At 57.9% G+C, this 24,577-nt stretch overlaps 1 protein-coding gene across 4 annotated transcripts in view; it reads left to right on the forward strand.

The window, feature by feature from the left end:
• Positions 1-315: 315 nt before the first annotated feature.
• Positions 316-24,577, forward strand: part of SETD1B (SET domain containing 1B, histone lysine methyltransferase) — a 28,450-nt gene continuing 4,188 nt past the window's right edge. The window contains exons 1-16 of one of the 4 annotated variants that reach the window (XM_077955457.1): positions 316-668; positions 1,664-1,851; positions 2,059-2,157; positions 2,783-3,053; positions 5,118-5,230; positions 6,517-7,755; positions 10,915-11,739; positions 13,818-14,079; positions 14,155-14,489; positions 14,584-14,689; positions 15,847-16,341; positions 18,895-20,154; positions 21,540-21,706; positions 23,627-23,758; positions 23,842-23,961; positions 24,040-24,177. In XM_077955457.1, the coding sequence (XP_077811583.1) occupies positions 1,678-1,851; positions 2,059-2,157; positions 2,783-3,053; positions 5,118-5,230; positions 6,517-7,755; positions 10,915-11,739; positions 13,818-14,079; positions 14,155-14,489; positions 14,584-14,689; positions 15,847-16,341; positions 18,895-20,154; positions 21,540-21,706; positions 23,627-23,758; positions 23,842-23,961; positions 24,040-24,177 (5,736 nt within the window). In that variant the 5' untranslated portion in view covers positions 316-668; positions 1,664-1,677. Of the gene's footprint in view, positions 669-945; positions 1,165-1,663; positions 1,852-2,058; positions 2,158-2,782; positions 3,054-5,117; positions 5,231-6,516; positions 7,756-10,914; positions 11,740-13,817; positions 14,080-14,154; positions 14,490-14,583; positions 14,690-15,846; positions 16,342-18,894; positions 20,170-21,539; positions 21,707-23,626; positions 23,759-23,841; positions 23,962-24,039; positions 24,178-24,577 lie in introns of those variants that run through there. The other 3 variants (XR_013401594.1, XM_077955459.1, XM_015153009.3) reach the window with 3 other exon arrangements.

The raw sequence follows: 24,577 nt of genomic DNA on the forward strand, positions 1-24,577 counted from the left end.
CCCCGAAAAGAGCCCCAATATGAGCTACACCAGCTCCGAGCCCCGGCGAGGCGGCTCCTGCGCCTCGGCCGCCAGAGAGAAGCGGCAGAGGGGGCTGCAAACGCGTCCTCGCGAAGCCCGGGAGCCTCGGAGTTGAACTCACAAAATGGAAGCCGCGCGCTGATTGGCCGCCGCCACTCCCGGACCTTTAATAAAGAAAGGGGAAGGAAAAGATAAATGCAAAAAAGGGGGACTCTCTCCTCCGCGGGTGGCTGGAGGAAGGGGGGGAAGCATGTGTTCAGGACAATTACAGGGCGATCCCCTCCAAAAATAAAAACAGAAGAAGGCTTCTATCGCCCAGGTCCAGGCGAGGGCTACATCCTCCCAGGAATGCGAATGCTAACGTGGTGAACCCTGGTCTCCCCTCCCCAGCTCAGCTCCGGGGAGGGGGTCGCGGGCCGGAGGAGGAAGCTGGAGCGCAGATACCTCGATTGCAACTCCTCTGAGTCGACGCCGGCCTCCCCGCGCGGTTCCCAGCGTCCACACACACCCTCGGCCCCCTAGACCCCAGCCCTCTCCCCGGGTCCCCGCGCGCCCGCCTCCGGCCCGGGCAGTTTGGAAACAGTTTTGCAGGCCCGGGACGCACGCCGCGGCGGCCGCGGCTCGGAGGGTAGTCCCGGCCGCGGGAGGTAGAGCCCGGGGAGACCCCCTCCCCCGCCAGCCAAGACCCCCACCCCAGTCCCAGAAGAATAAATAAATTAAAAGGCCTTCCCCCGGGGAGGGGGAGGCAGTGTGGGAGCGCGCGAGTGAGGGGTGGGGGGCCGCTGGGGCCCGGGGCTTTGGCGGCGCAGCTGCCGCCGCCGGGAGAGTGCCTGGGGAAGCGGCGAGGAAGGAGAGGGGAGGAGGAAGAGGAGGAGGAGGAGGAAGAGGAGGAGGGTGAGCGCTCGGGTCGGGCTCCTTAGCGGTGTATTGTGGGATGTGCGGCTACTGGGAGCCGAGCCTCCGCCGCCAGCCGCCTCCCGGGCAGCAGCAGCAGCAGCGGCGGCGGCAGCAGCTCCGGGCCCGGCAGCCGCGGCGGCGGCGCCCCCCCTTCCCGGCCCCCGGTCTGGCCGCCCCGGCCTCGGCTCCCGCGGGGGACACCATGTACTGGCTGGCGGCGCAGGGAGGCCGGCGCCCGGCGGGGATGTAAGCGCGGCTCGGGGAGGGAGAGGCCGCGGCCGGCAGCCGGGCGGCCCGAGCCCCCGGCCCCGGCCCTGGCCCGAGCGGGCGGGCGGGCGGGCGGGCGGTGGCGGCGCCGCCGCCGCCGCCAGGCCCTGCCGCGAGCCCCGCGCCACAGCCGGGCCGAGCGAGCGGGCGAGCGCCACGCCGGGCGGCCGGGCGGGCACCATGGGCCGGAGCCCGCGTCCTCCGGGCGCCCCGGGCCCCGCCAGCCCGCCCCGGGGACCCCCGGGAGCCCCTCGCAGCCGCCCCGAGACGGTGGCCGAGCGGGCGGGCGCGTAATTCTCCCGGAAGGGTTATTCTCTCGCTCCATTCTTGTTTTGGGGGGAGCCAGCGAGACAGCTCCTTTCGGGGCGCGCTGGCAAGGTGGGAGGGGGTGGGGGCTGGCCGATTGGATTCTTTCGCGTGTGTGTAGAAGCGGCCGCCGCCGCCGCGGCGGAGACGACAACAACTTGCTGGTTTTCAGGTTGGGTTAACGGCATGGAGAACAGTCACCCCCCCCACCACCACCACCAGCAGCCCCCGCCGCAGCCCGGCCCTTCGGGCGAGAGGAGGAACCACCATTGGAGAAGTTACAAGTTGATGATTGACCCGGCTCTGAAAAAGGGGCATCATAAACTGTACCGCTACGATGGGCAGCATTTCAGCCTGGCGGTGAGTAGCCGGCGTGCCCCCCCAGCCGTGTCCCCCGCCGCGTCCGGGGGAGACGCGCCTAGCGGCCGGGGACCCCCCGCCCGACCCCCCGGCCAACTGTCAGACGGGGCCCCAGCCCTGGAGTTTGACAAGTGCCTGGAGAAAGGGGTCTGCCTCTGGGGAGGGCGACCAGCCCTCCCATCCCGGCCCCCCAATTTCTCCCTACAGATGTCCAGCAACCGCCCGGTGGAAATTGTCGAAGATCCCCGGGTCGTCGGGATCTGGACCAAAAACAAGGAGCTGGAGCTGTCGGTGCCCAAATTCAAAGTAGGACCCCTCCCCACTGCTCCGCCGTCCCTCCCCCACCTCCCCGAGTTCGAAAATAACGCCAGTCCTGACCGAGCCCGGCCGGATTCCCAGTTCCCGCCGTCCGGGGCCAGGGAAGTTTTGGCGGGGAGGGGTAGAGCGCTGGCGAGAGGGTGTCCCCTCTCAGCTACTGTAAACAAAATAACACTGGGTGAAACTGTAATCACGGCGTAGATACAGTGTCCTGCACGCCCCGCGGGGGGCTCCAGTCCGCCCGGGGGCTTGGCCCCGAGACTCTCCCCTCTCGCCAGCCCCCTAAAAGACAACTTCCTAAGCCCGAGGGGTCGCCCCTGACCCGGCAGCAGGAAGAGGAGGCCAGAATGGGGGGTGGGGAAAGAGAAACTGTTTCTTTTTCCCCTTTCCTTCCGAACCCAGAGGACTTCCACGTTCCAAACGATTTAATCCTCCGCTTCCCGGGCCCGCCCGCGTGCATTTTCCCCCCCCCAAAAAATTTTTTTTTTTTTAGTTTTTTTTACCCTTTATTGTTTTCAACGGGCGGGCGAGTTGCGGGGGGCGGGGGGGAATGTTGTGTTTTCCCTTAGGTTTAAACGTTCTCCAAACTCCCTTCCCCCTCGGCCCCTGCCAGATCGATGAGTTCTACGTGGGCCCGGTGCCTCCGAAGCAGGTGACATTTGCCAAGCTGAATGATAACATCCGCGAAAACTTCCTGAGGGACATGTGCAAGAAGTATGGGGAGGTGGAGGAGGTGGAGATTTTGTACAACCCGAAGACCAAGAAGCACCTGGGCATCGCCAAGGTGGTCTTTGCCACTGTCCGGGGAGCCAAGGATGCCGTTCAGCACTTGCACAGCACTTCCGTCATGGGCAATATTATCCACGTGGAGCTGGACACCAAAGGTGAGCCCGGCAGGGGAGGAGCGCGGGGAGACCTGTCAGCCCGACCCTTTCCCTCCCCGTCCCTCCTGCAGCGGGGGGAGGACCACCCCCACTCTTCCTTGGAATCCCCCCCGCGACGCCCCACAACCTGATTTATTTTCTTAGCCCCCTCCTGAGGGTAGAGTCGCGTGGAGCTAAATGTGTTGTCTGTTGCTAGGAGACAGTCTGTAATTTACCAACTGTGCAGGTCCTTGGCCACCGCACCCCTAGGGACCACCCAGAGGCTTCCCCACCGCTGACACCCCCGCAGGCCCCCTCTCTGAGCCCTGGTGGCCTGGGTTTAGACAGTCCCCAGCGTTGCCTGTGTTAGGGGAAGAGGCAGAGTTTGTTTACTTGTGGGGGACTGAGGGAGTGCCACTAGGATGCCTTTAAATACATCGAGAGAAGGTCTGGAAACTAAAAAGAGAGTCCTCTAAGGATCCAGGGTGTCCCCCGCTCCCTTGCCGCCCCTTCCCCCCTGGAAGTGGCAGCCAATCTGGGGCCGGGAGTGTTGTTTCATTGATAAGGTTCCCGATAGAGCCGCCAGGGAAGAGCAGAGCCGGGAAGAGCCGGGTGGGCGGCTCTGGGTGCTCAAGGGTTGACACTGTGTCTTTCCTCCTCTTTCTTAAAGAGACCGCAGCACCTCCCCTGCTCTGGAATCAGCTGGGTGCTCTCTGGAGCTGGCTGGGGAGGCCATACCTTTCACCCTGTGGGTCTTTGGAGGCCCCTGCAGGACCAAGGGGCTTGTAGGACTCCAGGGCATTCCCCAAAGTGTGCCTGAGGCCTCTTTAGGGCAGCTCCCATCAATAAAAGAAGGTGCTGAGTGCTTTGAGGGCCAACCAGCTAAGTGGGGAGATGCCATTCAGTCCCTAGCCCACCCGGGTCCCCTGGGAAACCCTGCTTGGGAGGGCAAAAGTGCAGCTTCCAGGAATTTTGTGAGCATGGGGTTCAGGGGCAACTGGGACACACCAAACCCAAGGCAGGAAAATCAGAACTTTTCTTTTTTTGCGTTTAATGATTAAAATGTATTGACCCAGCTGTAAGCCGGTGCCGGGGGTGGTGATGATTATTCCACACACACTTGCCGAGCCTGTGCCTGGTTCTGTTTCTCCTCTCAGGGCACAGCCCTCTTTTTTGTCCAGTCCACAGTCCCTCCCGCCTCTTTCCCTAGCTTCTCAGTCTCTGGGGTTGGGGGGCAGTGAGGACCTTGGGTGGTTGCAGCATGATTTCTTCCTGATAATCGAATTGAATGTGGCACCCCCTTCCCTATCACGTGCCCACATTTTAAGGAGCAGCCAGGTCTCAACAAAATTTCATTTTTGCAAAACAAACAAACAAAAAACACAGAAGCCCTCAGAGACTGCCAACTAAGTTTGTATTTCAAGAAAGAGACCAGTAAAGTGTAGCTCCAGGAACGTGTCTTTTTTGCATATGTAAGCAGCTGCCTCTGAGGCTCTATAAATATCAATAACCCCCGGGCCCTGGTCTATAAAAGCCTCCTTCTGCTGAGGGGTGGAGGGTTCAAGCCCAAGGTAGTCCCCAGGCCACCCTGGGGCCCTCAGCCTGGTCAGGGCCTGTGGAGTTCACAGTAATGTGCTACTAGAGTGTGCTGCAAACTCTGCTGCCCACCTGGCCCCAGATATTTAACAAACTGGGCTTCCCCTCCTCTCACTGCAAACCCCTGGGTATTGAGCAGAAAGGGGAAGATGTGGCTCTTTGGGCACCATGGCCCAGGTAATGCAGGGGTTGGGGGGCTTGGTGTCGTGGGTGGCAGTTCTGGGTTTGGCTTTGGGGGAGTCTCAGCCCCAGGAGGCATTAGCTTCTGGATCTCAGGATCAGAAAAATGGTGCAGCTCAGCAGCTTTCTTAAAGAGGTGGGAACCCTGAGTGAGGTGCAGAGGGGTGGGAACTCAGGGCCACACAGCCTCCCTAGGACTGGGGTCTGGGGCACAAGGGACCCACCGGGGTGCCACACAGGTTGGAATCCCTGTGGGGGCTCCTCTATCCTGGAACCTCACTGAGTCCCCTCTTTCCTGCTCATCCACAGGGGAAACCCGAATGCGGTTCTATGAACTGTTGGTCACTGGCCGATATACCCCCCAGACTCTCCCAGTGGGCGAGCTGGACGCTGTCTCTCCAATCGTGAATGAGACCCTGCAGGTGGGTTTATGGCCGTCAGTCTGCCCCATCGCCAGCTCTTTGATGTGCCCCCCTCCTCTGGAAAGCCTCACCAACTCTCTGATAGGACCCCCAGCCTACCCCCACCTCACTGTCTCCAGCTTTGGAGACCAAGGCCTAGGAGGGTGTGAAACCCAGCCACACCCCCCACAATTGGGAGCAGGGCCTAGAGCCCCATTTTCCCAAGCTCTCCTGCAGTGGGGCTCTGAGGGATTGGTTCTGTTTCCTGTGGCTTCTCCCCTCCCAGCACAGGCTGTGATTCCCACAGACCCAGAGCCTGCCCGGGCCCGCTTTTCCACGTTGATGCCAAACATTGCTGTTTCTTAGTGGGTCCTTAGTGTCTGGTGTCCTGGGCATGCCACTACCCCTAAACCCAGAAACCAGAGTTCATGCCCTGCCTTCCGGAGCAAGACTGACTCCTTCCAGACCACTGCCTCCCAGGACCCAGGGACGGTTCTCGCATGGGGCGAGTCTCATGCCAGCTCCTCTCTGGCATCAAGCTGACTAGCTGCCACTGGCCTGTTTATCACTTTATTTTTATTTTATTTACTTTTTTGAGACGGAGTCTCGCTCTGTCCCCAGGCTGGAGTACGGTGGCATGATCTTGGCTCACTGCAACCTTTGCCCCCGGGGCTCAAGTGATTCTCTTGCCTCAGCCTCTTGAGTAGCTGGGATTACAGGCACCCACCACCACACCTGGCTAATTTTTGTATTTTTGGTTAGTAGAGATGGGGTTTCACCATGTTGACCCAGGCTGGTCTTGAACTCCTGACCTCAAGTGATCCACCCGCCTCGGCTTCCCAAAGTGCTGGGATTACAGGCATGAGCCACCGTGCCTGGCCTCTGTTTATCACTTTAAATCCTAAAACACTGGGTGGCTAGGAGGATAAAGCCCTTGGCCATCCTCTTGTGCACAAGATTTTAGTTCTTGGTCATAATCCTGCCTGGAAAGTCTTTGATTTCTGACAGCCTGAGGCAAAAAGAAAATCCCAGCCTAAACAAAGATGTTATGGTCTTCTCTTTTCTCTGTCTCCTCTGGGATTAGGAAAAACCCTCAAGGTTCCCTGAACATATTTCGCTACCCCTAAGATTAGAGAAAAAGTTAGTACCATCATGACACTCCTCAATCTCCCCTTCTTCCATTCCTTATGCTGCAGTTCTAGAGCAGTTGGGCTCTGAGCTCCCCAGCAGCCAGAGTGAGAAGGGAAAACAGCCCTGTTCCATTGCACGTTTTCCCCCAGTGGTCTCACATCTCTGTTTCTCCTTAGCTGTCAGATGCCCTGAAGCGCCTCAAGGATGGAGGCCTATCTGCAGGCTGTGGCTCCGGCTCCTCCTCTGTCACCCCCAATAGTGGTGGGACACCCTTCTCCCAGGACACAGCTTACTCCAGCTGCCGCCTGGACACACCCAACTCCTATGGACAGGGCACCCCGCTCACACCGCGCCTGGGCACCCCTTTCTCACAGGACTCTAGCTACTCCAGCCGCCAGCCCACACCCTCATACCTCTTCAGCCAGGACCCGGCAGTCACCTTCAAGGCCCGGCGCCATGAGAGCAAGTTCACCGACGCCTACAACCGCCGCCATGAACATCATTATGTCCACAATTCTCCCGCGGTCACTGCGGTGGCTGGGGCCACAGCCGCCTTCCGGGGTTCCTCAGACCTCCCGTTCGGAGCAGTCAGCGGCACTGGGGGCAGCAGTGGCCCCCCCTTCAAGGCCCAACCACAGGAATCGGCCACATTTGCCCACACTCCACCACCCGCCCAGGCAACCTCTGCTCCTGGATTCAAGTCTGCTTTCTCTCCATATCAGACCCCAGTGGCCCACTTCCCTCCACCCCCAGAAGAGCCCACAGCCACAGCCACAGCCACCTTTGGGGCCCGCGACAGCGGGGAGTTCCGGAGGGCACCGGCGCCCCCACCCCTGCCACCTGCTGAGCCTCTGGCCAAGGAGAGGCCAGGCACGCCACCGGGCCCTCCGCCCCCCGACACCAACAGCATGGAGCTGGGGGGCCGGCCCACCTTCGGCTGGAGTCCTGAGCCCTGTGACAGCCCCGGCACGCCCACGCTGGAGTCATCCCCTGCAGGGCCAGAGAAGCCCCACGACAGCCTGGACTCGCGCATTGAGATGCTGCTGAAGGAGCAGCGCACCAAGCTGCTCTTCCTGCGGGAGCCAGACTCCGACACTGAGCTGCAGATGGAGGGCAGCCCCATCTCCTCCTCCTCCTCCCAGCTCTCCCCACTGGCCCCCTTTGGCACCAACTCCCAGCCAGGCTTCCGAGGCCCCACGCCCCCCTCCTCACGCCCCTCCAGCACCGGCCTGGAGGACATCAGCCCAACACCCCTGCCAGACTCCGATGAGGACGAGGAGCTCGACTTGGGCCTTGGGCCTCGGCCTCCACCCGAGCCAGGCCCCCCGGACCCTGCTGGGCTTCTGGGCCAGACAGCTGAGGTGGCCTTGGACCTGGTTGGAGACAGAACGCCGACCTCAGAGAAGATGGATGAGGTACCACCGTGTCTGTCCATCTGTCTGGGACTGGTTTTGTCTATCTTGTATGACCCTTTCCCCCCTCAAGCATTTAGCATGACTAGCTAAGATGCAGAAGCAATGGGGCTAGGAAAGCCAATATAACAGGTGGAACTTAGAGAATAAAAAGGGGATGCAAAAAACACCAAGGGCTGTGATTGAGCAATTGGTTTGGCAGTGAGCTCCCTAGCAGCCATGGAGAGAAGGAAAGCATGGCCTAGTTCTGATGCTCTCCTTGTTAGGTAAGAAGTCAGCTTCTCCTAGGGATAAATTCTGGCCTGAGCCTCTTTGGTAGGAGTTTGCTGAGGTTTCAGAGAGTATGAGCTGTGGGGATGGCTCTTGGTCCCCTTGTCTGTTGCATGACTTGGGAACAATCAGGGAGAGTCTTGGCAGGCAGAGGGGAGGAGAGAAATTGGCCAGAGTACTGTGCTGACCTAAGTGGGGTGAAGCCCCGGAGCACTGTCTCCTAGAGTCTGGTGCCCTTTGAGGAGGGAGAAACCATGGCAGACAGGGAGGGTGCTGAAGTTTCCCTCCTTCTCCCACTGGCTCCAGGGAGGAAGGAGTTAAGAGCTAACTTGGGGTGGGGGTGGGGCGCCATTTTGCGAGAAACAGGCAAAGTTGACCATCCCCCACCCTCTCCTCAGGTCTTGGGGTCTCACTGCCTAAACCGCCAGCCTTAGGTAGTCCCGTCCAGGGATTGGGTTGGGGTGAAGGTGCCACGTGCCACGTTCCCTTGGGAGGGTGCTGGGTCATCCTCCTTGCTCCACTCCTCCTCGGTCCAGTCACCTGCTTTGGAGCCGCAGCCCCGGTGGGCATGGGCAGCCAGGGGCTTAGACAGAGCTCTGTGTCCCTGTGGGCGGAGGGGAGGAGGACTGCCCCCTTCTTGGGCCCTTTGATTAGGCGGGTCTGGCTGCCTCAGGGAGGAACGAGAGGAACTTAGCTTGCCTGGGAGGGTGCCGCAGGTGGCTGGGGCTCCAGGGGGCCTCCAGGCAGTTCTGGGGAAGTGGTTTCTGGCATCAAGGGGTCCAGGCAGGGGGCCTTGGCAGGGGGCGTTGACAGGTGTGCAGCTGTAGGGGGGCCGCCGGCCCTGGCACCCTCCTTCTCCGCTCCGTCCAGGCTGCCTAGGGTGAGGAGTGTTTACCATGCTGACCATGGTCCAGGGCTGAGAGGCCCGGAGTGGCTGGAGCGAAAGGCACTCAGAGGCCCCGGGAGCGGGGGTCTGGTACTGCCCGGCCACCAGCGGAGGCAGCCGCCGAGTCCTGGGAAGCTTCAGGCCGGCCCCCGAGCGCCCCCTGCTGGCACCGGAGACTAGTACCTGGGCTTCCTGCGGCTGAGCGCAGTGCGAGGAGCTGGACCCTGTCCCAGCCTAGGCTGAGGTTGAGGTGGGAGAGCGGCGCAGGCGGGGCCAGTCGGGGGTGCAGGGGGAGCTTTTCTACTAAACAGTGGCTAGTAGTTAAAAGTTCAGGCTCAAGTCCTTGAGTCCCGCTAAGCCAGCTACTGGTTATGTGACCCTGGGGAAGGCACTTTGCCCTTCTGAGTCTCAGTTTCGTCATCTGCCAAATGGGCCTCTGAGAGTCCCTGCAGCACAGGGCCTCAGCTTAAGTGAGGTGCCGCACGGGATGCTCCAGGCACCGCCGGGCCTGCTGGGCTCCCGGTGCTCAGCAAATTCCTGCCACTTCTCACCCCGGGACTGCTGGGCGGAGGGAGGGGCAGGGCCGGCCAGGGCTGGAGCGCAGGATCCGCCTCCCTGTGATTGGCTGGCGGCGGCGGCGGCGGCGGCGGCCCTGGTTAACCCTCTGCGTGCCGCGGCGCGCTGTGCTCGGCGCTGTCCAGGACTGATCTGGGGAGTGCTCTTTGAGGATCCACCTGAGCCCGCCTGTCTCTTCTTGATGTGCATGGAGATCCTGAGAAGCAGAATGTGTGCGTGCATATGTGTGTGTGTGTGTGTGTGTGCACACAGAGGGGACCCAGTAAAGTCCAGAGCTTCCTGCCGCTGCCTGAGTTTTGGTAGTCCCCCGCCTCCTACTCCCGCACCTGCAGTTGCCCTCTGAGGCCTTCCTCACCTGTAGTCTGACCTCTGATCCTGCAATTTGTACACATTTCACCTCCACCCCCATTCCCCCTCACTGGGCAGGTCCCGGGCTCCAGCTCTTCTTCTGACTGGCTGTGCCTTGGGCTCTGAGTGTGTTTACTGTCAAAGGGGGTCAGAGCAGAGACCCCACCCCCCCTCACCCTGTGAGGTTATCTTTGGGATAAGAAATGAAACAGCCGTCTGCAGCGCTTAGCCCCACGCGGGCCCATACTGAGTGTGCAGTCACGAGACTAGGTGAAAGGAGTAATCAAGGAAAAATAAATAACAACATACTTCCTGTTTATGGGCCTTAGTGCTGCTAAATCCCCTGCTCCAATGTCACCTTTTCTGCCTGGCCGTCTGCTGTAGAGTGAGGACAGCAGGCTCACCGAGAGCACAGGCCGTGGAACCACTTCCTGGTTCAAATCCCAGCTCCATCTCTTCTTGGCTGTGTGGCCTTGGGCAGGTTACTTAAATTCTCTGTGCCCCAGTTTCCTTGTGGGGCAAAAATAGAGTTGAAAATAGGGCTGTTCTGAGGTTTAGCTGAGTTAATAAATGTGGAGTGTTTAGAAAGGCCCTGGCACATAAGAGATGCTGTGGAAGTGGCAACTATTTCTGCATACAAGTTGCAACAGAATCTCTGAAATTGCAACAGTGTCATCCTCTGTGCCCCACCCCTCTCCTTGCCTTCTTTCTCTCCCTCACGTTTCGCATCTTCACCCTCATCATCCTTTGTCTCTTCCTGCTGGCTCTGCTCCCTGAGAGTAAGATGTTTGTCTGCCTCTTCATCTCTGTGTCCCCAGCACCTAGACCAGTGCCTGGCACACAGGTACTGAGCAAATGTTTGTTGAATTGGAATGAATGAATGAATTCTAGTGGTAACTCCACGTGGCAGGGACTTTGATGCCCATTTTGCAAATGAAGAAGCTGAGGCTTGGAGAGGCTGAATGGCTTGCGCTGGGTCACACAGCTGGGAGTGCCACTGATTGCTAGTCTTGAAGAGGGGACTCCGAGAGCCACTTGGCCTTCCAGACTCACCTTATTGTCTCTCCCTGCTCTCTCTGCAGGGCCAGCAGTCCTCAGGCGAGGACATGGAGATCTCGGATGACGAGATGCCCTCAGCCCCCATCACCAGCGCCGATTGCCCCAAGCCCATGGTGGTGACCCCAGGAGCGGCAGCCGTGGCAGCCCCTTCCGTGCTGGCCCCAACCCTGCCGCTGCCCCCACCACCCGGCTTCCCCCCGCTTCCCCCACCCCCACCACCACCCCCACCGCAGCCTGGCTTCCCCATGCCCCCACCGCTGCCCCCACCCCCACCCCCACCCCCTCCAGCCCACCCTGCTGTGACAGTGCCCCCACCACCCCTGCCAGCGCCACCTGGAGTCCCGCCCCCTCCCATCCTGCCACCACTGCCCCCCTTTCCGCCGGGCCTGTTCCCTGTGATGCAGGTGGACATGAGCCACGTGCTGGGTGGCCAGTGGGGTGGCATGCCCATGTCCTTCCAGATGCAAACGCAGGTGCTCAGTCGGCTGATGACGGGCCAGGGTGCCTGCCCCTACCCGCCCTTCATGGCCGCTGCAGCCGCTGCTGCCTCAGCTGGGCTCCAGTTCGTCAACCTGCCGCCCTACCGGGGCCCCTTCTCCCTGAGCAACTCCGGCCCAGGCCGCGGGCAGCACTGGCCACCACTGCCCAAATTTGACCCATCAGTGCCTCCACCAGGCTACATGCCGCGCCAGGAGGACCCGCACAAAGCCACGGTGGATGGCGTCCTGCTGGTGGTCCTCAAAGAGCTCAAGGCCATCATGAAGCGTGACCTGAATCGCAAGATGGTGGAAGTGGTGGCTTTCCGGGCCTTCGACGAGTGGTGGGACAAGAAGGAGCGGATGGCCAAGGTGGGTGGGTGGGTGTGGATGGGGGCAGGACCCCAGCTGGGCACCTCCTGTTTCCCTGAGACTGTTAACTGGAAACACTGCCATTGACCCCAGTATGGGAGCTGCAGTTCATGTGGCTACTTTCAAAGTTCCGCAAACTGTGCTCCGCTTTAGCAGCCGCTGGATGCATGTGGCTCTTTGAATTTAAATTAATGGTCAGGCATGGTGGCTTACACCTTTAATCCCAGCACTTTGGGAGGCTGAGGTGGGAGGATTGCTTGAGCCTAGGAGTTCAAGACCAGCCTAGGCAGTATAGCAAGAGCCCATCTAAAAATAAATGTGTAAATTAATTTAATTAATTAATTAAAAAAGAGTAAAATTAAAACTCCTCCTTTGTCCCGCCACATTTCAAGTGCTCAGGAGCCACAGGTGCCTAGTGGCCGCACACAGGACACCTGGTGCAGGCCGTCCCCACCATCGCAGACAGCTCACAGCTGCGACGCCCTTTGAACTTGACTCCCCTCACCTCCCCTCATGCCGCCTTTTACACAGAGCCCTGCCTTGGCTTGGACCACTTTTTTCCTTTTTTTTTTTTTTTTTTTTGAGACGGTCTCGCTGTGTCATCCAGGCCGGAGTGTAATGGTGCAATCATAGCTCACTGCACCCTCAACCTCCCTGTGCTCAAGGGATCCTCCCACCTCAGCCTCAAGTAGCTGGGACTACAAGCATGCGCCACTGCACCCAGCTAATTTTTGTGTTTTTCTGTAGAGACAGACTTTCACCATGTTGCCCGGCTTGGTTTTGAACTCCTAGGCCCAAGTGATCCTCTGCCTTTTGGGCTGGGATTATATGTGTCAGCCACTGCTCCTGGCCTACTTACTATTTTCTTTTTTTTTTTTTTTGGAGATGGAGTCTCACTGTGTCACCCTGGCTGGAGTGCAATGGCGTGATCTCAGCTCTCTGCAGCCTCCACCTCCTGGGTTCAAGCGATTCTCCTGCCTCAGTGTCCTGAGTAGCTGGGACTATAGGCACCCACCACCATGTCTGGCTAGTTTTTGTATTTTTAGTAAAGACGGGCTTTCACCATGTTGGCCAGGCTGGTCTCGAACTCCTGACCTCAAGTTATCCACGTGCTTCAGCCTACCAAAGTGCTGGGATTACAGGTGTGAGCCACCGCGCCTGGCTTCTTTTTTTCTTTTTAACATATTATTTGCCTATTTGTAATCTTACAAATAATCTAAAATGACTTCCTTTCTCCATAAGAGAGAACTTTTTCTTGAGTACTTTAAACTCCCCTCAATCACTACACTCCACACCATTCCCCCTGCTCCCCTCCCCCCAAGGGCTGACCATGGTTATGAGTTTGAGTGTCCCCTGGAGCCGGCTTTGGGAAATGCTTGCTCTCTGCCACACAGGTAAGTGACCCCATGTCAGAGCCTGTTTGTCATCGTATAACTGGGTAGTAAAATTAGAATGAACCGTCTGAAGTCACTGATACACAGCTCTTTATGGTTCAACCAATTTATACTGACCCTACAGTAACAGCTAATAGCTATTCCATTGACAATTTGAATAAAAAGAGCCACCAGACCTCATGTGCCCTGCACCTTGCAAAGCTCTTCATGTGGCTCGTTTTGTTAATTCTCACAGCATCCCTTTGAAGGCAGAGCGTTTCAGAACCGCAGGGGCAACCCCTTAGGGAGCAGTGACATAAAGCCAGCGGGTCCTGTTTTTAATACACGGGAAGAGAGAGTGGGGATAGTGTAAATCTTACCTTGTGAAGGTGGTGGTGCAGCTGTGGCACAGATGTGTCCCTATGGTGTCGTTTTTGGATTGTCTGCAAAGTACAAAGGCCACTGTTGTAAGGAAGGCAGCTGCATTAGTCCTATTTTACAGGGGAGGACATTGAGGATCTGTGAGGTAGAGCGGTGCTCTGGAGCCTCCTGGGTAACGGCATAGTGTGGCCAGGCGTGTAGGGAATGAGGACGCAGTTACCTGTGGTGGCTGTTACTGCCGAGCGGAAGGTAGCCCTGGGAGGGCTCCCTGCAAGGTTTGCTAGTGCCAGAAGCGGTAACGGGCCCCTCCTATCTCCACCCCAGGCCTCACTGACCCCGGTGAAGTCCGGCGAGCACAAGGACGAGGACAGGCCGAAGCCCAAGGACCGCATCGCCTCATGCCTGTTGGAGTCATGGGGCAAGGGTGAGGGCCTGGGCTACGAGGGCCTGGGCCTGGGCATTGGGCTGCGTGGGGCCATTCGCCTGCCCTCCTTCAAGGTTAAGAGGAAGGAGCCACCAGACACCACCTCATCTGGCGACCAGAAGCGGCTGCGGCCCTCGACCTCTGTGGATGAGGAAGATGAAGGTTGGTGCTCTGGGTGTTGGGGTCCCCTTCTTCTGCATCCCCCCAGCCCAGCTCTGACTCCCTCCTTCCCTGCAGAGTCCGAGCGAGAGCGAGACCGGGACATGGCAGACACCCCCTGTGAGCTCGCCAAGCGGGACCCCAAGGGCGTGGGTGTGCGGCGGCGGCCGGCGCGGCCTCTGGAGCTGGACAGTGGCGGGGAGGAGGACGAGAAGGAGTCCTTGTCGGCGTCGTCCTCCTCATCGGCGTCATCATCCTCGGGGTCCTCAACCACCTCACCCTCGTCTTCGGCCTCCGACAAGGAGGAAGAACAGGAGAGCACCGAGGAGGAGGAGGAGGAGGCAGAGGAGGAGGAGGAGGAAGGCCCCAGGAGCCAGCTCTCCTCCTCCTCAACCTCATCCACATCAGATAAGGTACCTAACAGGCCAGGAAGCCTCAGGGGGCTGGGCCAGGCAACGAGGGCCAGGCCCTTCGGCTCACCTGTCCCCACCCTTCCCTCTCCCCCAGGATGACGACGATGATGACAGTGATGACCGGGACGAGTCTGAGAACGATGACGAAGACACAGCCCTGTCAGAGGCGAGTGAGAAGGATGAAGGGGACTCGGATGAAGGTGAGCAGGGAGGCCGCAGCTGTCTGGCCCTCCTGGGGTCCCTCTTTCCCCAGGGCAGAGCCTGAGGAATTGTCAGAAATACTTTTGAGCCAAAATGTTGTGCTTTTGAGACGTTACCTTGTTAAAACACACACATAGGGTGGCGTATGGTTCCATCTTCAGGGAGTGTCCTGAACAGAATGGCATGTCCATAGAGACAGAAAGCAGGTCTGTGCTCCTTAGGGCTAGAGAGCCTGGCGTTCAGCAGGGCTTGCTCAGCCTGCGTGACTTCTTTTTCAGCTGATGAAAATACTTAGGAACCAGATGTACTAAATGCTGCTGGAATTATCACTTTAAAACGAGCAGTTGGCCAGGTGAAGTGGCTCACACCTGTAATCCCAGCACTTTGGGAGGCCTAGGCTGGTGGATCACCTGAGGGTAGGAGTTCAAGACCAGCCTGGCCAACATGGCGAAACCCTGTCTCTACTAAAAATACAAAAATTAGCCAGGCGTGGTGGCGGGCGCCTGTAGTCCCAGCTACTGGGGAGGCTGAGGCAGGAGAATGGCATGAACCTGGGAGGCGGAGCTTGCAGTGAGCCGAGATGGCGCCACTGCACTCCAGCCTGGGCGACAGAGCGAGACTCCGTCTCAAAAAAACCAAAAAACAACAAAAAAAACCGAGCAGTTTTCTGTTATGTTAATTTTACCTCAATTTTTAAAAGTGACTACTGGTGGCTGGGTGTGGTGGTTCACTCCTGTAATCCCAGCACTTTGGGAGCCGAGGCAAATGGATCATCTGAGCTCAGGAGTTTGAGACCAGCCTGGCCAACATGGTGAAACACCGTCTCTACTAAAAGTACAAAATTAGCCGGGCGTGGTGGCGCATGCCTGTAATCCCAGCTACTTGGGAGGCTGAGGCAGGAGAATCACTTGAACACAGAAAGTGGAGGTTACAGTGAGCTGAGATCGTGCCACTGCACTCTAGCCTGGGCAACAAGAGTAAAACTCCATCTCAAAAAAAAACAAAAACAAAAAACTAGCGAATACACTCCCCACACACATATCTGAGGGTCATGTTCAACCTGGGTGCCGCCAGTTTGAGGCCATTGGTGAGGGGTCTGGGTGGGGCAGGGGCACAGTGGGTCCTCAGCAGCCCCTCCTCTGTGTCCCCCATCTAGAGGAGACAGTGAGCATTGTAACCTCCAAGGCTGAAGCCACGTCATCCAGCGAGAGTTCCGAGTCTTCTGAGTTTGAGTCAAGCTCCGAGTCCTCACCCTCATCCTCAGAGGATGAAGAGGAGGTAGCGACCAGGGAAGAGGAGGAAGAAGAAGAGGAGGAGGCGACGATGGTGGCAGAGGAAAGCATGGCTTCTGTAGGCCCTGAGGACTTTGAGCAGGACGGGGCGGAAGCTTCTCTGGCCCCGGGGGCACCAGCAGTGGACTCGTTGGGCATGGAAGAGGAGGCGGACATCAGGACTGAGGCTGCAGCCCCTGAGGAGCGGCCCCCCATGCTGGATGAGCCCCCCTTGCCTGTGGGTGTTGAAGAGCCAGTGGACTCCAGGGAGCCCCCTGAGGAGCCAGGCCTGAGCCAGGAAGGGGCCATGTTGCTGTCTCCAGAGCCCCCTGCCAGGGAGGTGGAGGTCCGACCCCCATTGTCCCCTGAACGAGCTCCAGGTAACACTTGCAACCCCTTGGGAGGGTGGTGGGAGGGAGGCAGGAAGTCCTCACAGTCAGAATCAGCCCAGGCTTCCTTGGGTAGATCGCTGACCGTCCCCAGCCTCAGTTTCCCCTGTAAAATGAGATCAGTCAGTTGTGCCTCCCTTGAGCGAGATGAGGTGTTGGGTGCCAGCACGGAGCCTGGCACTGAGTACATCAACCCAAAGGGGAACCACTGCTATTTTTCAGTCCTCACTGCCAGTGTTTCCCTGGTGGCTTGGTCCTTGGACCATCATTCCCATGAGATGCTCCCCAAAAGGAGGATGGGTGTCCATGGTTACGTTAGTGACAGGTGGGTGCTGGGCCAGGTGAGGGCTGCGGGCATCGCCCCCTCCAGTGTTGTGATGAAGCTGCACAGAGCACACGAGAGGCTCTAACTGCATGGCCAGTAGAACTTCACACGTTGATGGTGGCATTCTGGAGCTGTGCTGTCCAGCACTGTAGCCTTCAGACACAGTGTTGTTACCACACTCTTGAAACATGGCCAGTGGCACAGTGGAACTAAGTTTGTAATAGTGTTCAATTTATTTTGGCTTACATAGCTGCATGTGGTTAGCACCTACCTTTTTTTATGAGATGGAGTGTTGCTCTGTTGCCCAGGCTGGAGTGCAGTGGCGCCATCTCGGCTCACTGTAAGCTCCGCTTCCCAGGTTCATGCCATTCTCCTGCCTTAGCCTCCTGAGTAGCTGGGACTACAGGCACCCGCCACCACGCCCGGCTAATTTTTTGTATTTTTGGTAGAGACGGGGTTTCACGGTGTTGGCCAGGATGGTCTCGATCTCCTGACCTTGTGATCTGCCCGCCTCAGCCTCCCAAAATGCTGGGATTGCAGGCTTGAGCCACCGCGCCTGGCCTAGCACCTACCTTTAATAAGTCCCTCAGGAAAGGATTACAGCTGCTCCTGTTGTACATTGAACACATGGCTAGGGCCCACTGACATGCAGTTTTCAATCAAACATGGACAGGAAAGACCGGTGGGATGCTAAACCCACCTATATGGAGGGCGACCGCCTGCCTATCCATGGGTTCTGCAAGACGGACTACAAGCTTTGAGTATGTGCAGATTTTGGTATACCAGGGAGTGCTGGAACCAATTCCCTGTGTGTATTGAGGGACGACTGTGTTTTGTTTTGTTTATTCCACCATTAACCACAGTCTTTGAGCATTGACTCAATATTAAGCCTCCATTGTGTCCCTGCTATTATTTTGAGCAGTAGCAATACAACAGTGGACCAAACAGACAAAAATATCTGCTCCCATGGAGCAGGGGAACAGATGACAACAGATCAATTAGAAAATTAAAAACAGGTGGCAGGCTCTTGTAATCCCAGCTACTTGGGAGGCTAAGGAAGAATTGCTTGAACCTGGGTGGCAGAGGTTGCAGTGACCTGAGATCGTACCACACTGGACTCCAGCCTGGGCTATAGAGTGAGATTCTGTCTCAAAAAAAAAAAAGAAAGGAAAAAAGAAAAAGAAATGGGCCTGGCACGGTGTCTCACACTTGTAATCCCAGCACTGTGGGAAGCCGAGGTGGGCAGATCAACTGAGGTCAGGAGTTTGAGACCAGCCTGGCCAACATGACGAAACCCCGTCTGTACTAAAAATACAAAAAATTAGCAGGGCGTTGTGGCACTGCCTGTAACCCCAGCGGCTCAGGAGGCTGAGGAAGAAGAATAGCTTGGACCTGGGAGGCAGAGGTAGCTTGCAGTGAGCCGAGATTGCTCTCCAGCCTGTGCAACAGAGTGAGACTCTGTCTCAAAAATAAAATAAAATAAAATAAAATGATATAAAAATATAAAATGAAAAAAATGTATTTTGTGGTCAGGCATGGTGACTCACATCTGTAATTCCAGCACTTTGGGAGGCCAAGGCTGGTGGATCACTTGAGACCAGGGGTTCAAGACCAGCCTAGGCAGCATAGTGAGAACCCATCCCCACAAAACATTTCAAAATTAGCTGGGTGTGGTGGCACATGCCTGTAGTCCCAGCTACTCAGGAGCCTTAGGCGGGAGGAGCCCTTGAGCCCTGGCGGTTTAGGCTACAACGACTAAACCATCATGCCACTGCATTCCACCCGTCTCAAAAATAAAAAGTAAATTAGTTAAAAAATTAAGAAATGTGTCCCGTGACAGTGGAGGTAAGTGCTAGGAAAAAAATCCTTGAAGGCTCTGACAAGTCCTGCAGAAAAGAGACTTGTTTAATTTTATTCAGTCATAGAGCAGATTTTCTTGGGCCACAGGGACTTCAGACTTTGTTCTGAAGACATAGTGTGAAAGGCTGGGATACATGTCTCCTGCATCTGTGATTTAGCCTACCAACATAGATAAAGGATATACTGTGTGCCTAACACTGGGTTGGGCACTGAGCAGTCCTTGAGAGGTTTAGTTGGAGATGGACAGGTCCCGTGCTCAGACTCAGCTGTGAGCCAGCCAGGTATGGAGCACAGAATAAGGCACTGAGAGACGTTTGGATTGAATGGTAACTGTCTCGTGTTTGCTCACCTCTCTGCAGAGCATGACCTGCAAGTGGAGCCAGAGCCCCCTATGATGCTCCCCTTGCCCCTGCAACCACCATTGCCGCCCCCACGACCACCCCGGCCACCCAGCCCACCGCCGGAGCCCGAGACCACAGACGCCTCACATCCATCTGTCCCTCCGGAGCACCCTGCTGAAGACCACCCCCCACATACTCCAGGCCTCTGTGGCAGCCTGGCCAAGTCGCAGAGCACAGAGACGGTGCCAGCCACACCAGGCGGGGAGCCCCCGCTATCAGGGGGCAGCAGTGGCCTGTCCTTGAGCTCTCCGCAAGTGCCCGGCAGCCCCTTCTCCTACCCAGCCCCGTCCCCCGGCTTGAACAGTGGGGGCCTCCCTCGGACACCTGGCCGGGACTTCAGCTTCACACCCACCTTCTCCGAGCCCAGTGGGCCGTTGCTTCTGCCCGTCTGCCCCCTCCCCACTGGCCGACGTGATGAACGCTCCGGGCCCCTGGCTTCCCCGGTGCTCCTGGAGACGGGCCTGCCCCTCCCTCTGCCCCTGCCCCTGCCCTTGCCCTTGGCATTACCCGCTGTCTTGCGGGCCCAGGCTCGTACCCCCACCCCGCTGCCGCCCTTGCTGCCTGCCCCCCTGGCCTCTTGCCCACCCCCAATGAAGAGAAAGCCGGGCCGGCCCCGGCGATCCCCACCATCTATGCTCTCCTTGGATGGGCCCTTGGTCCGGCCACCAGCAGGGGCCGCCCTTGGAAGGGAACTCCTGCTCCTGCCGGGCCAGCCGCAGACCCCCGTCTTCCCCAGCACTCACGACCCCCGGACAGTGACCCTGGATTTCCGGAACGCGGGGATCCCAGCCCCTCCACCACCCCTTCCCCCCCAGCCACCCCCACCCCCACCTCCCCCACCTGTAGAGCCCACCAAGCTGCCCTTTAAGGAGCTAGACAACCAGTGGCCCTCCGAGGCCATCCCTCCAGGCCCCCGTGGGCGTGATGAGGTCACTGAGGAGTACATGGAGTTGGCCAAGAGTCGGGGGCCGTGGCGCCGGCCACCTAAGAAGCGCCATGAGGACCTGGTGCCACCTGCGGGCTCGCCCGAACTCTCGCCACCCCAGCCCCTCTTCCGGCCCCGCTCAGAGTTTGAGGAGATGACCATCCTGTATGACATCTGGAACGGTGGCATCGACGAGGAGGACATCCGCTTCCTATGTGTCACTTACGAGCGACTGCTGCAGCAGGACAATGGCATGGACTGGCTTAACGACACGCTCTGGGTCTACCATCCCTATATCCTGCCAGCATGTGGGGCTCTGCACCTTCTGGGATGCAGGAAGTCCCCACTCACCTCTCTAGGCCCCACCTCCCAGTCTGTAGCAGCCCATGGTGCCTGTGAAGGTGACAGCACGCACCACTGTCACTTCCCATGCCAGGCTCCAGAGTGAATCATCATTGGCACGTTTTAAGGACTCCTCTGCCAGGCCCATCTCACCCCCAGAGTTAGCAGGTCTCGGGGCCACATGTAACAGCAGTGCCGTGCAGCTTAACAGCACGCAAGGGCTGAGGGCTTCCTTGTCCCCTTCATAACCTCCCAGTAGCCTGGTGAGATAAGGGTGTGATTCCCATTTTACTAAGGCTCAGAGAGGTTCAGTGACCTGTCCAAAGTCACACAGCTACAAGTGGCAGAGTTGAGATTTGAACCCAGGCAAACCTGGCTCTAGAGTCCAGGCTTTTCACCACCAGGCTTTCATAGAGGCTTGGTTGTTCGCATAGGTCTATGAGGCTAGACCCCTCGTTATCCCTGTTGTATTAGACTGATTTGTGAGCACTCAGTTTGTGTCAAGAGCTCTGCTCAATGCCGGGCACCATGGCTCACGGCTGTAATCCCAGCACTATGGGAGGCTGAGGCGAGTGGATCACTTGAGGCCGGAAGTTTGAGACCAGCCTGGCCAACGTGGCAAAACCCCATCTCTACTAAAAATACAGAAGTTAGCCGGGTGTGGTAGCACATGCCTATAATTCCAGCTACTCTGGAGGCTGAGGCAGGAGAATTGCTTGAACCCGGGAGGCATAGGTTGCAGTAAGCCAAGATCGCACCATTGCACTCCAGCCTGGGCGACAGAGCGAGACTCTGTCTCAAAAAACACAAAACTCTGCTAAGGACCATAAGCATATTTCATCACTTACAGAGGCATCACTGTCACCCCAATTCACAGATGGGAAACAGCAGAAAATGGTTAACACGCCCAGCACTTTGGGAGGCCAAGGTGGACGGATCACTTGGTCTCTGGAGGTCGAGGCCGGCCTGGGAAACGTAGCAAAACCCCATCACTACAAAAAAATCCAGAAATTAGCTGGCTGTGGTGGTGCATGCCTGTAGTCCCAGCTGCTCAGGAGGCTGAAGCTACAGTAAGCTGAGATTGCACCACTGCACTCGAGCCTGGGCAACAGGAGACCATGTCTCAAAAAAAAAAGACACCCAGAGCCATGCAACTAGGTATTGACCGTCAGCGGGGTTGGTCAGCGGGCAGCCGCGTGGAGGTGGCATGGGAGTGGGCAGTAGAACTGGACATCGCTGTCCCCGGAGGGTGGTCTGAGGATGGGCGGGACCAGTCTATGAAGGGACCAGGAGGGACTCTCTGAGAATGTCCATGTGGCCCTTGACCCACACCCACCCACCAGCCTCTCTTCAGCTAAGAAAAAGAAACGGGACGATGGCATTCGTGAGCACGTGACAGGCTGTGCCCGCAGCGAGGGCTTCTACACCATCGACAAGAAGGACAAGCTCAGATACCTCAACAGCAGCCGTGCCAGCACCGATGAGCCCCCTGCAGACACCCAGGTACTGCCAGGGCTCCTGGACACATCAGCTGGCTGGGCCATGGGGATCCAGGGCACTCGTGGAGGGGTGCCGGGCAGAGGGAGGAGTTGTGAGGCCAGAGGAGCTGGCACACAGTGTGCAAGTGGAAGGGGAGAGGCGGGTGGGCAGGGCCTAGGAGAAGGAAGGAATCTGCCTTAGTCCCATGGGCCCTGGAGCACCTCCCAAGGGTTTAATCAGGGATGTGACGGAGCTCTGTTTCCACAAGTTCATTTTTTGTTTGTTTTTTGCTTGGCTCTTTTTGAGACAAAGCATTGCTCTGTCACCCAGGCTGGAGTGCAGTGGCACGATCTCAGCTCACTGCAACCTCTGCCTCCTGGGTTCAAATGATTCTCCTGCCTCAGCCTCCCGAGTAGCTGGGATTACAGGTGCCGGTCACCAGGCCTGGCTAAATTTTTTGTATTTTTAGTAGAGATGGGAGTTCGCCATATTGGGCAGGTTGGTCTTGAACTCCTGACCTCAAGTAATCTGCCTGCCTTGGTCTCCCAAACTGCTGGGATTATAAGCACGAGCCACATCGCCTGGCCTCATTAATTCTTTTTTAATCTAGCAAATATCTATTGAGTACATGCTGCGTACCAGGCACTGTTCTGGGTCTATAGCAGTGAACAACACCAAATCTTTTTCCTCATGGAATTTAATTATTTATTTTTATTTTTAAATTTAAAAAAATTGAGAAAACAGGAGAGGGGTTAGGGATTTCCAAGTCAAAGGGGAGTCAGAGGGTCAGACCCAAGCAAAGTGCGGGAAGGCACCATGTGGATGCCAAAGAGACCACAGAAGTGAAAAAGCAACTTTCATAAGAAGTTAAAACCAGAGAGGGGCTCACTGACCCCAGCAGGCCTCCCTAGGACAGCAGCGGTGCAAAGGCCCTGAGGCAGCGGGGAGCTCCTTGGTGTGAGGAGGGGAAAGGAGAGGCCACTTGTGGTGCGAAAGACAGCTCAGGCCACTAGGGTGGGGGGGACTGTGGTAGTGAGTGACCTGTCTCCTGGGGTGACAGGCAGCAGAGGGAGGTTCTGAGAGGAGCTGGGGTGGTATGGAGCTGGCGCAGAGGTCCCGAGGGCAGACTGTGTTCGGGTTGCTGCAGTTTCCAGACTGGACATGCGGACGTGCTGGATGTGAGGAGACATGGATGCCTGTGGAAGAATATGAGGAAGTGGGATGGACAGGACTGGGGCTGGCCTGGATACAGGAGACAGGGATGGGCCGGGGGTGACAGCCCAGGGTGTGGCTGGGGTGGGGGGTGCTGGGAAGCTGGACACTGGACCTGAGATGGGGAGGCTGATATGCTGTCACCACGAGGCAACTTGAGTTCTGCGGATTCTGAAAACACCCAGGCAGAGAGGTCTTGATGGGCATGTGGGTATGGCGGAACTTAGGATGGGGATCTGCAGCCTGGCGACCTAAGTGTGGGCATCGCCAGGAGAGAAGTGGTGACTGAAGGTCACAACAGGGTGACCTCACCTGGGAGGGCACATGTGGCAGAGGCCTGGGATGCTCCGAAGGTTAATGGGTGGGGCAGAGGCCAAGAGCAGGACGTGACACGAGGGTTTTGGAAGGATCCCCAATTTCGAATGCTTGGGGGTCGGAGGGGTCTGGGTGAGAGCCAAGCGGGGGGGTCAGGGTAGACAAAGCTTTGGGCTGAAATGGGGAAAAGACAGCGCCAGGCAAGGGTGAGTCTCGTTGTAAAGATAGGAGCGTGAGCACACTCAGATACTGATGGGATGGAGGGGGCAGGGAAGCAGTGACAATTAGGGACAGGCAGGTGTGGAGAAGCCCAGAGAAAGGAGCCCAGGATGCTGGGGATGACAGATCCAGAGCTTAGGGTGGGACAGCCGAGGACACGACCAGCCCTGCTGAGCCCCTGCACACCGTCCTCTGCAGGGCATGAGCATCCCAGCACAGCCCCATGCCTCCACCCGGGCAGGCTCGGAGCGACGTTCGGAGCAGCGTCGCCTGCTGTCCTCCTTCACTGGCAGCTGTGACAGCGACCTGCTCAAGTTCAACCAGCTCAAGGTGAGGCTGGGCTTCACCCAGATCCCGGGGTGGCAGCAGGACCTGAGACCGGGGCTCACCTCTCCCTGTCTTCCCTCCTGCAGTTCCGGAAGAAAAAGCTCAAGTTCTGCAAGAGCCACATTCATGACTGGGGCTTGTTCGCCATGGAGCCCATCGCGGCTGACGAGATGGTCATCGAGTACGTGGGCCAGAATATCCGTCAGGTAGGCACTGCCCGGCAGGGTGGGCATGGGGCCGGGCATGGGTCTGGCCCAGCCAGACTGACACCCTTTTGTGGTCAGGTGATCGCAGACATGCGGGAGAAGCGTTATGAGGACGAGGGCATCGGGAGCAGCTACATGTTCCGGGTGGACCACGACACCATCATCGACGCCACCAAATGCGGCAACTTCGCGCGCTTCATCAACCACAGCTGCAACGTGAGTGCCCAGCCGGGGGTGGCCCTGCCCCTGCCCCTGCCCCTGGCCCTGCTTCTGTGCCAGGAGGGCCGGAAGCCCCGGCACGGCAGTGCCATCAGCTTGGCCTCCTTTCCAAGCTCAGGTTGGTCAAAGGTTATAGAGAGAGGAGGACATGTGATGTCTACCAGGAGCTCTACTCCTCTGAGCTTCAGTTTCTCATCTGTGGAATGGGCATAGTGAGACTTCTGTGGCATGTAGAGGACTCAAATAAGTGGTTGGTTCAGTTCATTGGTAATTACGGAGTTGTTTCTCCAACGTTAGCCTTTTCTCCCTGCCTTCATTGGTCGGGCTCAGCCCTGCTCGGGCCGAGCTGTCCACCAGCACTTTCTGCAGGGGGGAGGGGGAGGTGCACTACATGCAT

The sequence above is a fragment of the Macaca mulatta genome, chromosome 11, assembly GCF_049350105.2.
Source record: "Macaca mulatta isolate MMU2019108-1 chromosome 11, T2T-MMU8v2.0, whole genome shotgun sequence".
NCBI classification, from domain to species: Eukaryota; Metazoa; Chordata; class Mammalia; order Primates; family Cercopithecidae; genus Macaca; species Macaca mulatta.